At 35.7% G+C, this 12,394-nt stretch overlaps 1 protein-coding gene across 1 annotated transcript; it reads right to left on the bottom strand.

Moving 5' to 3' along the window:
• Window positions 1-8,553: 8,553 nt before the first annotated feature.
• On the bottom strand, window positions 8,554-9,516 carry LOC114052856 (olfactory receptor 2B11-like). Its single transcript, XM_027875604.1, has one exon. It carries the CDS (start codon window positions 9,514-9,516, stop codon window positions 8,554-8,556), a length of 963 nt encoding a protein of 320 aa, XP_027731405.1.
• Between the last annotated feature and the right edge of the window lie 2,878 nt (window positions 9,517-12,394).

The following is a 12,394-nucleotide window of genomic DNA, read 5'->3' as shown; positions in this document are numbered from 1 at the left end:
ATAGCTAGAACCACCTACATCTTAAAATATGCCTAACTGAGCACAATCTCTCTTTCTAGTATATGGGCCTCTGAGCAAGTAATGTGTGAGGGAAGGGTGAGGGCCGGAGAGCCACCAAATCTTCCTTCACCTTACATCATATAACTTGGAATTATGAGAAAAGCTAGAAACCAAAAAAAATGGGGATTTTGGAGGAAGAGAAAGAGGTTGTATTTAGTTATATTAGGGGAAAGCAGAGGCTCAAAAAAAGGGTAAGAGTAAGGGTAAGTAACTTTATATGAATTGATGAGAAGAGAAAGCACACCTATTTAATTCTCATTTTACTTCTGTTTTCCTTGCAAAAAAGAATGATCTCTGGTCTGAAAATGACAAGGGGAAACGGGCTTTGTAATTTTAACTCTAGGGCCACTAGGTGGTGCAATGGATAGAGCACTCAGCCTGGAGTCAGGAAGATCTGAATTCAAATCTAGTCTCATACACTAACTATGTGACTCTGGGCAAAACACTTAATCCTGTTTGCCTCAGTTTCCTCATCTGTAAAATGAGCCAGAAAAGGAAATGTCAAACCACTCTAGTATCTTTGCTAAGAAAGCCCCAAATTTTAACTCTCACTCAACATTCATTTTCTCTCCATTATCCATATTCAAAAATGAATGTTTCATTCTGCATCTTGAATCCAGCACCTCTCTGCAGCATGTGGGTAGCATACAACATCACTAGTCATCTGGAATGGGGGCAGGCCTTGATAAGAGATCTTAAGTGTTTCAGAGTTGTTCGTCTTTACAATGTCACTATTATTTTATACATTGCTCCATTCATTCCACTTTTTTCACTGTTCTTCAGATCATACCAGTCTTCTCAGATTTCTCTTCACCTAGTCATTTCATCATTTCTTATGGCACAATAGTAGTGTATTATATTTATATACTCATAATTTGTTCAACCATTCCCCAGTTTATGGATGTTCCCTTGGCTTCCAGTTCCTTGCCACTATCTTTATATAGAAGAGTCTTTTCCCTCTTTCCTTGATCTCTTTGGGATATAAGCATAATAAAGGAATTACTGGGTCAAAGAGTAAACACAAGTTAGTAACTTTTGTGGAAGAGGCATAATTCCAAATTGCTTCTCCAAAATGGCAATTCTAATCTAATTCCACCAACAATGCATTAATGTGCTGATTTACCCAGAGTCCCTCTAACATTTGCCATCTTCCTTTATTGGATTGATTTTGCTAATCCAATCAATAGGAGGTGGAGCCTCAGTGGTGCATTTCTCTAATCATTAGTAATTTGGAACTTTTTTTTTTCATATACCTGTCGATAGCTTGGATTTCTTCTTTTGAAAATTGTCTGCTCATATTCTCGTTTACCAGTTGGGGCATAGGTCTTATTCTTAACAATTTGAATCAACAACTTATACAAAGTGTCGCATAAATCTTACTACAGTTTTAAGATTGAATAGCTTAAACCTATTTTAAGCTTTAATAGTTAACAGGTACACTAAGACCCTTGATTTAGAAGAATACCTTGTATATCTTAGAAATGAGACTTTTACCAAAGAAATTTCCCACAAACATTGCCTTCTCTACTTCACTGAAATAAAATGGTGAGTAGTATACCAAAATAGTTAGTATGCCAAAATAAATGGGATAACAAAGAGCACTCAGGTACCCTTTCAATATCACTTAAGCCAAAAGATGTATATTTTCAGGTATGGAAAGACGTGAAATATCCTATCATGAATGCATGAAAAAACAAATGCTTATTACACTTTAGGCTGTGTGCAAAGAGCTGAGGGAAATAATGAAAAAGGGAGCCAGTCTCTTCCCTAAAGAACTTTATGTATTAGATAGATAAAACATTTGTTAATCACTTACTGTGTTCCATGCACTGTGCTAAGCACCAGGATACAAATAAAGAAAACATGATTATCCCTATTCTCAAGAAGCTTATATTCTAATATGGGTAGTTAAGATAAAAAGATATGAGCTGGAAAATGGACATGAGGTTAGAGGAAGCACCTTGGGAGAGGGGAAGGGGGGACTAAGGTACCTACATAGGGGTAAAGCTGCTAAACAGTCCAGACACTGAATTGAACTGAGAGTGAGGTGATTATGACTGGGGCCTATAAAGAAATAGTCATCCTTGCCAGCCAGGAACTTGCCAGTCAGGAAACCAGACATTTGGGTGGAGATAACTAAAAGGAGGAAACAACATAAAGAAGGGACGGGACTGCCCCAATATCCTGGGCCAGCCACAGTTTTATTGTTATAATATTATTAATATTATGGTTAATAAGCATATAGAAAAAGAAGCAACAATGAGAGAGAGACAGAGAGACAGAAAAAGAAAGGGACAGAGACCAGATGACCACACAGAATAAGGCATGCCAATAAAATCTTATTCCCTTGTTTCTCACATACTAAACAGTTAAGTGAGGGGAATGTTGTAGCTATACTTTACTTACATGTTGGAAAAACATTTGATGAAATCTTTCAGTCTATTCTTATGAAAAATATGGAGAGATATGGCCCAGGAATAGTAAAATTTAGCTAGATTAGGATCTCATTGAATGAAAGCTATTATGTACCCTCTCCCTTAAATCTTCTCTTCTCTAGGTTAAACATGACCAGTTCCTTCAAATGGTTGCTCTCCTCTGGATACTCTCTACCTTATCAATGGCCTTTTAAACCTCTGGTGCCTAAAACTGAACATAATATTCTAAATAAAGTCTGACAGACAGACCTGGCAGAATATAATAGCACTATAACCTTCATCTTCCTGGAAATTAGGCTGTGCAAGACTCCATTAGCTTTTTTGACTAAGGCATCACACTGATGACTTATTTTGATCTTGGAGTCCACTAAAAGTCCTAGATCTTTTTCAAAACAATTACTGTCTATCCAGGACTCTCTCATTTTGTCCTGATGAAGCTAAATCTTCATAACTTTACATTTATCTCCATTGAATTTCATTGTATTAAATTTAGACACATGTTCTATCCTGTCTAGATAATTTTAGATCCTGGCTCTATAATGCTATTATCTGTACAGCTTTATGTTATTTGGAAATTTGATGAACATGTCATTTATAGCAGGCTTTTATCCAAGACATTAGCAAAAAGGTTAAACAGCACAGGGTCAAGCACAGATCTCTGTTGTACTCACTGGAGGCTTCCTCCCCTCTTGACCTTGAGTAATTACTCAATCAATAAGCATTTATTAAGTATCTGGTAAATGCCAAACAGTATGTTAAGTCCTGAAAACATAAAGACAAAAGTGAAAGAGAGCTTATGTAGTTTTGGACCTGGGCGCATAAAGATCTGAAGTTAAATTCTGCTTCAGACCTTTACCAACTGGATGATCTGAAACTTAATCTCTTAACCTACTTAACATGTCCCAGCCTCAGTTTCCTCATCTGTAAAATGAGGGTGATCAAGTAGTACTTACTTTGTAAGTATCAAATGAGATAACATGTATAAAGTCTTATACTTGGGTTAAAAAATCAACTTCACTAGTATGAAGTGATGGGGGAGGGGCATATGATTAAACAGCAATTTGTCTAAAAAAAGGCATTTGGGGTTCTCATGGATTGTAAACTCAATATGTGTTAACAGTGTAATATACCAGTTAAGAAAGCTAATTATGCTGCATTGAGTCACAGTGAACTTTGTAGATGATAGTCCTATTAGCCTGGTTAGATGCCTTCTGAAGTGTTATATTCTGTTCTGGTTGCCACATTTTAGGAAATTGGTCAATAAGCTAGATTTTTTTTCCTAGGAAAAAGCAATCAGAATGATGAAAGGTCTCAACTCCAAGTCATATGAGGATTCATGAAGGAAAAGTTGATATATAACCTGAAGAAAAGATTTATGGGAGACCAATAATAGTTATACTCAAATATATTAGAAAAAAACTATCATACGGAAGAGGAATTAAGCTTATTCTGTTTGGCCCCCAAAACAAAATCATGAGCAAAGAATGGAGGGTGTTAAAAGGTAAAATTAGATTTGATATTCAAACAATAAAAAAATTTTTCAAAACAATTATAGGTATCTTAAAATGAAATGGGCTCCCTTGAGGGGTAGGGGTTCTAGTTTATTGGAGGTCTTTAAGCAAAGATTGCACAACCTTTTATCATATATGGCATTGTGGCAATTACTTTTCAGACATGGGTTATACTTTTATAAGATCACTGAAGTCTTTTCCAACTCCAAAAATCTATGGACTTCAGAAAAGAATTGTAAAGCATAAGATGTAAATGATTTAAAGTTACATTTAAGGATGCTATTAATATTATTAGACAACAGAATATTCATTAAAAAAACTATTTGGTTGTTCATTAAAGTATAACATTTCTAATTTTCATCTATCTGTCCTACAATAAAGATTAATAAAGGCAAGAATCTCACAATTGCTTTCCAAAGTCATGGAGTTCTTTGTTGTACATAACTTATGTTGACATTAATCAGATAAACTTTTGTCATGCTCTTATGCCAAAAAGAAAAGAAAACATTTGTTCTCTTTTTTCCATACCTAATACAGTGTATTTTATTATGACAATCATTGTAATCATATGATACGGTTTTGATATCAAAGCATTAAATGAGATTTAATGTATATATTAACTAAAAACAAATTAAAAAAACCTTTCATCTAATAATAATCTGTCTTAACAGAGTTGATGATATGAATAGACAGTTAAAACTATTTCATGAGCCCTAATAATAACAAAGTTTTTAGTACAATCATTTAGGTCCCTGTCCCTTAACACAATTGCCTTTCTTTACTTAGTTGAATTTAGTCATTAGTTTCTACAGCACTGCAGTTTCCCAAGGAAATGAAAAAGAAATACCTAGAGGTTTGATTGGTACAAAAAGTTTGTGATCAGGAATAATAAGTCCTCCCGGGTTAAACTTGCTTCGAAGAATTGCTAATGAGGTATCTGGGGATGCCTCATACTCAGAAGAAAGCCTCCAAGCCAGTTGTTTTAGTTGTTTTTGCCCGACCACCCTGCTTTACCCCCACCATGCACTTTCTGAATTTAAAGTCCCATCTTGTACCTGACATTCATACCTGCTAATGGTTCCCCATGGAAACTCATTTCTTGCACAAAATACAATCATAAAGACCCAAAAATAGAATTCTAAGCCAGCAAACAAAGTTTTTAGATTCAGTTATATATTCAGGTGCCCAAGAGAGAAAGGTTTATTTATTTATTTTAATTTTATACACAGTGACTTCCTCATAAACCTGTTTGTTTTGCATATTTAAATATTTCCTTTGCCTCATATATTTTACCCTGATTTTTAAAAGCTACTTTTTAATATGCTACTTGAAGATTTGCCAAGCATTTTACACACATTATTTCATTCATTCTTCACAAAAAATTTGTGAGATTCTTATTTCTCACTCCTTTGGGTTGAAGAATCTGGGCAGCTAAGTGAGGAAATCTAGAGAGTGCAGGACTTGGAGTCAGGAACATCTGAGTTCACATCCTGCCTCAGACACTTGCTAACTATATGACCTTGGGTACATCACTTAACTTATCTCAACTTTAGTTTCTTCATCTGTAAAATGGGAGGGTAGAGAGAAAAATACATTGAATTTAGAATCGGTAAACCTTGTTTTTGAGCCTTGTTTGTGTCTATGATCTACTACCTCTTTGGCCTTGAAGAACTCATTCTTCTCTGAATCTATTTCTTCATCTATAAAATGGAGATAATAATACCTACTATAATTACCTCATATGAGAAAAATGTATATGAATGTCTTTATTATCATAAAGCTGAATATATATTTATTACTATGCTCCTCTTAAAATAGAATGCTTTAGAGAGGTATGACAGTGCAATCATTCCTCAGCTTTCCCAACTGTTCACATCTTAGTGCCTTCTCAGTTAATCAGCTCCTCAGTCACCCAGCAAGACCAAAAGGAATAGCCAAGGGCTTGGGAACCTTTATTGGGTCCTCGTAGTGTCTAGGATAAAACACACATTCCCAGCCTGATATATAATAATTCTTTTATAGTCTGGCTCCAGCCTACTTTTATGTGTTTATTGTGTATTATACTACTTCAGGAACCATGTGTTCCAGCAAACAGATCTACTTTCTGCTCTTCAACTTCTGTTTCTGTTTCTTACTTCTGTTGACCTCGAGATCCACATGCATAATGATAGCTAGCATTTAAATAGCCTTTAAGGTTATAAATACGATCTCATTTTATCCTCACAAAACCCTAGGAGATAGGTACTATTATTAAGCCACTTTTACCGATGAGGAAATTGAAGGAAACAGGTTAAGTGACTTTCCCAGGATCACTTTGTGAGACCAGATTTGAACTCAAGTCTTTCTGATTCCAGGTATAGAATGCTATTCACTCTGGCACCTAGCCTCCTTTACACAGACCTGGAATGTAATTTCCCCTCAACTACATCTCTTCTGATCCCTGGTTTAATTCAAGGTTCAGTTCATGGGTCACATGAAGTCTTTCCCAGTTCCCCCATTTTAATTTCTTTCTCTCCCTCTCTCTCTCTCTCTCTCTCTCTCTCTCCCCCCTCTCCCTTGATGCTTCAGTTAGGTTGCTTTGTCTGCCTTGCAAGTGGAAAGCGAATGCCTTATACTATAATTAGTCTAGCCATTTCCTAATTGATGTTCATCTATTTTTTTTATTACATTCATAGCTGCTTAAGGGTAAGGACTGTCTTTTGTGATTTTTTTCTTGTTTGTTTTTGTATGCCCTATGCTAAGTACAGTGCCTGGCACATTAATAAATGTCTAGAGATTAATTGATTTCTAGTTCATTACCACTTCAAAAAATATTGCTATGAATATTTTGGTGCATGTAGAATTTTTCTCTCTGTCTCTGACATCCTTGGGAATATGCCTAGTAGTGAGATTACTAGGTCAAAAGGGACAGATAATTCTATCATTTTCTTAGTGTATTTCAAAATTGCTTTTCAATTTAATAGTTTTACCAATTTAACAGTTCTATCAAGAAGAATTGGTATACCTCCTTTTACAACTCTTCCAAGATTAAAAATTTGCACTTTTTGTCATACTTGCCAATTTATTGAGGGTAAAATAGGACTTCAAAAATATTAAGCTCTGCATTTCTCTTATTAATAGTAATTGGGGAAAGCATTTTGTATGCTTATTAGTATTTTGTAATTCTACATTTGAAAAATAGTTGTATTATTGGCTCCACTTATTCTTTGAGGAATGGCTCTTGGTCTTACGTATTTTTATTATTTCCTTTTACGTCTTGGATATCAGACCCTCACTGGAGATATTTCACGTAAAGATTTTTTTAGTATTAAAAACTTCCCTTATTCTTCTAGCTGCATTGATTCTTGTTAATGCAAAAGCTTTTTAATTTCATTTAATGCAAATTTTCTTTTTTATTGATAGTCCCTATTGTACTTATCTAGCTAAGAATTTTCCCCTTAGCCTGTGAAAGGTGTCTGGTCTTGTTATTTTGCAAATTGTTTTATGGTTTAAACATCAATATTCACACCTATAATATTTTTATAAAAATCTTGATGTGATTTATCTTATAATCTACAGATTTTCATTGCTCCTATATGCAAGACAAAACTAAGCAAAAGAGGAATTTCTAGGTAAAGAATTCCAAATTTATTTCAACTCATATATCTTTGTTTGGTAGGGGAAATTCTAATATATTTACTAGTTTTTCTTTCTAAATACATTGCTGTGACTGAATGCCAGGTCTGGTCATAACCAAAATATAATGATCATAACCTATAGTTTTCCAGACATTCTCCTATCACTCTTACAAAACTTAATTGGGCTTAGTTTAGATCTACATGAAGATGACATTTGATTATCACAATATTGTATTTAAATCTGTCCATCTCAGGCATATCAGAAATGTCTTTCTTGTCCAGATAATTTCACTTTTCCTCCAGGGCAACTGTTTCCTATTAAGTTAAAGTTTATCCAAGCATTTCATATTTAATTTTTATTATAATTCTTCTCATCTCAGCTTTCAATGTGGTTCTCAATTTAATATTGTTCCAAGCAAAAACTATATTACATATGAGCTTTCAATTTTGATACATTTTAAATTTGAGCTTAAAATATGATAGATTCAATTGATTCACTCATTCAAGTACCTGTAATATGTAATATGGTAGATATTAAGTTAGATACAAATTTTAGACAACAGAGGAAATCTATCACTATTGTCCACAATCTGAGAACCCTAAGACATTTTAGGATAAAGGATAAGTCCAAGACCTGGATGCTTATATGAAATTGTGATAACAATAGACATCTTGCAGTCATAGCATCTAGAGATTAAAGTAACTTCAGAGATATATCAGTTCTTCCTCATGATTTCATATGTGAGAAAAATGCGTCTAGAAAAATAAAGTGTCTTAACCAAGATGAAACAGGTATCAAGTAGTAGATTTGAGAGTTGAACCCAGGGAACCTAACTTCAAATCCAGGGTTCACTTTGTTACACCATTTTGAGAATAATCTGCATAAGAGTAACCATAATTTTGGAGAATGTGAACAGACCTTTGCCAGGGTTATTTGACACTGAATATTAATCCTCCCTTGGACCTGAAGATTCTCCTCAATAGATTGCCTAGAGCCTCTTTCACATCCTTATTTCTCAGGGTGTAGATGAAGGGATTGAGTGCAGGGGTAACAACACCATAGAAAAGAGCCATACATTTAGGCTGATCCCTGGTGATATAAGAAGGAGGCTGGAGGTACATACTAATTGCAGGGCCATAGAACAAGAAGACAACAATGAGATGGGAAGAACAGGTTCCAAAGTCTTTCTTCCTCCCCTCAGAAGACTGAATTTTCATAACAGCCCGTCCAATATAGGCATAGGAGGTAATAACTAAGGCCAAAGGAATAGCAAGGAAAAATACACAGACCACAGAAAGCCCAAGTTCATTGGAACTCTTATCACCACAGGCAACCTTGATCAGTACAGGAATCTCACAGACCACGTGGTCTAATTCATTGTGTCCACACATTGGCAGCTGCAAGGTCAAAGTGACCTCTGATATAGCATAAATGAGGCTACTTAACAATACAATGGACACAAGTAAGATACAGATCTGATGGTTCATGATTAGGGTGTAGCGAAGTGGTGTGCAGATAGCCACATAGCGATCCAAAGACATGACAGCTAGGAGAAGACACTCTGAGGCCCCCATAAAATGGAAGAAGTAAAGTTGAATGGCACATCCTATATAACTGATTGTCTTCTTTGAACTCCCCAAGTTGAACAACATCTGGGGAACGATGCTTGTGGTATAACAGATGTCCAGCAAGGAGAGATTAGAGAGGAAAAAATACATGGGGCTGTGGAGGTGGTGGTCCAGCCTACAGACTAGAATGATGGAGATGTTTCCCAGCATGGTCAAGGGGTAGATGAAAAGGAGAATGAGGAACAGAGGAAGCTCCAGCCATGCATGGTTTGAGAAACCTAATAAGATAAACACTTCTGGAAGACTTTCATTGCTCCCTGACATGATCTTCAGTAGCCTGCACCTGTGGGAATCAACAGAAGTAGAATCAGATCAAAGCAATGTCGGAATTAAAAAAAAAAAACAGTTTCATGGCCAAAATAGCTATCAAATAGTTAGGATTTTTATAATATATCTATAAGTGAATCACAGAGGTCATCAAGACTCACTCATGCCCCAAAAGAATCCTCACTGTAACATATCCATCAAGTGGCTCGAATACCTTTAAGGATGGGAACACAGTGCATCTTGAGGTAACCAGTTTCATTTTAGTCATTCATCCCCTATCTCTGGTCAATGTAATCAATGTCAAATTCTTTGTAAACTGAACATTTTCTTATTCTTAATCCATGATATTGTTACTTTTATTATCAAAGATTAAAGAAAAATCTTCACAGAGACTTCTTTTTCAACTGCCCACTTCTCCATTAAACTAGAGAAGAGTACTGTCAAATCATTGTAAAAGTGAACAATCAGAAGGAATTTTTGTTTGTTTGTTTTTGGTTAGGCAATGGGGTTAAGTGACTTGCCCAGGGTCACACAGCTCATACATGTTATGTGTCTGAGGCCGTATTTGAACTCAGGTCTTCCTGAATCCAGGGCCAGTCCTTTATCCACTGTGCCACCTAGCTGCCCAGAAGGAATTTTTAAAGGATGAACTCTTTACATTCTGATGGAAAGGGAGAAAGAAGAGTGCTCTTAGAATCCTAATGCCACAAGGGATCTTAGAGGTAGGCAATTGAGACAGAAGTCCTATAATTTTACTATGTTCCAAAGGTGCTGTGAAAAGAAGGGGGGGGGAGTGTACACATTAAGGGAAAGTAGGATAAAAGATGAGTGTGTATTAGTATTTCACTACCACAAATTATCTAATCAGGTTTTCCTCACATGGAGGTTTATCCACATGACAATGACAACAGTATAATCTGGGCAAACCATCACCAAAATTTTATTTTCACCTTCAATGGAACATGAAAATGTTGCATGATATAATAGGTAGTGTGCTGGATATGGAGTCAGAAGGACCTCAATTCAAATTCCAACTCTGCTACTTGCTAGCAATGATCATGTTGCTTACGTTGTCTGAATCCCTTTCATCACTCTAAAACCCTAAACAATAGATAGACAGACAGATAGATTGATAAATTGATAGATAGGTGGATGGATAGATATTTGATATGCATTGATGGAGTTCCCAGGCTGATGAAATCATAGGTCCTTGACAAATGTCATATTTTTATGACATATTTCATATTTTAAGATAGATAAAACATTTATTAAGCATTTACTGCATTCTATACATGCTAAACACTGAAAATATAAATACAAGTTAACAACACAGTTCTTACCAAGGAGCTCTCATTATAATAGGGGGAAGACAATGTGTAAAAAGGATGTAGAAAGTTTATTTAGAAGGAATGAATCAAATTCTTTCCTTCCTTTTTGCTGTGTCAGGTTGGGAATATATATTACTTTGGCATTTGCATTTTTCAACTTTTCCCTGAAGGCTTTAATTTCTGTCCTTAAGTCCACCCTTATTTCTTTTATAGCACTTTTATTGTTCTTCTGAAATATTTTGAAAGTACTGGTAATTTTCCCATTGTCATTTCATTTTAATAGTTTTCCTTTCCTTGAGAATTTTTCAGTCTATCATGCTTATTCAATACATTGAATAATAATAATCCATCATGCTTACTCAATACATTGACTACTTTTCTAAATTATTTGCTCAATTTTTCTTACTTTATCAATCTCTGCTACTACCATTTGTTTTCCTAGATAAACCTTGCAATTGGTATTCTTAAGAGATGACTCTTCCTTTTGTAGTAGAGTTTTTGTACAGGCCCAACCTTGTTGGAGCCCTCCCCCAACCAAGGTAGCCTATTACACCTTCTGAACACAAAGACTGGTGACCTCTACCATTTCTCCTTATTGGGGCATGGGGTGTCCAGCTGAGCAACCACCACAACCTGTTTCTTTTCTTTCTGTGTGTTTCCTGTAGTGACGTCACCAACTCTTTGAGTATAATTGCCATGAAGACTAGAATTTAAGTTATTTGATACAGACATTATTTAATTTGTTTTACTTTGTATCCCCAGGTTCAAGCATGAAGACTTGTATAATGAATTGTGCAGGCAATTCCTAAATGTATGAGTACAGTCCTGATCTGCCTGAGACACATCAAATCCTGTGCTCCATCTTCCACCCTTGCAAGAAACCAAGAGTTACCATTTTCAAGTCTACCTCAAATAGTAGGCCCGTATTTCCAGGAGGCAATGCATCACCTGTGCCTCAGACCTTTCACCTTTAAGGACACGAGCTTGGGTACCATGCTTCTTGCCTATAGAACCAGAAATTCCAACAATTGCCTCTCATCTCAAGGATTCTGTCCAAAAGTAACAACTAGGATGAGTCACTAACCAAAAAACCAATTCCTCTTCTCTACTATTCAAAGGCCTCTTGAGGGCAGGAAGTCCCAGATAACAGGTACTGTATCCTCTATGGATGGTAAATTCCTCTATAATATTATTTCAGTCCCCATGATATGGAATTTTCATTTACTTAATAAAAAAGTAACCACTCATTTCCTAGTTTCTTATCTCCATCCATCTAAGCCTTACCCCTTCCAGGTCCAGATCTAGATCCTTCTACCCTACCCAATGTGCTCTCTGGAATCTTTTTACCATTCATAATACACTTTCCTTGATCCTAGACCTCTTCATATCATTCATCATTCCATCTTCTTGGTGGTTTTCCAAGATCTGGCCTCCCCAAGAAAACAATTTATTTATCCAAAACCCTGCCAATATTGATTGCACTCCATCTCATACCCCATGATCCACTGGTTGTGGATAAGAAATTGGCTCATCCCTTGTTCCTCTTT

This window comes from Vombatus ursinus, unplaced genomic scaffold (assembly GCF_900497805.2).
Source record: "Vombatus ursinus unplaced genomic scaffold, bare-nosed wombat genome assembly UNPS02003812.1, whole genome shotgun sequence".
In the NCBI taxonomy this organism is placed as follows: Eukaryota; Metazoa; Chordata; class Mammalia; order Diprotodontia; family Vombatidae; genus Vombatus; species Vombatus ursinus.
This window is presented reverse-complemented; position numbering and strand designations above follow the sequence as displayed.

What these genes read in the sequence shown, in the direction of transcription:
- LOC114052856 (XM_027875604.1), bottom strand. Translation starts at nt 9,516, where the DNA reads ATGTCAGGGAGCAATGAAAGTCTTCCAGAAGTGTTTATCTTATTAGGT.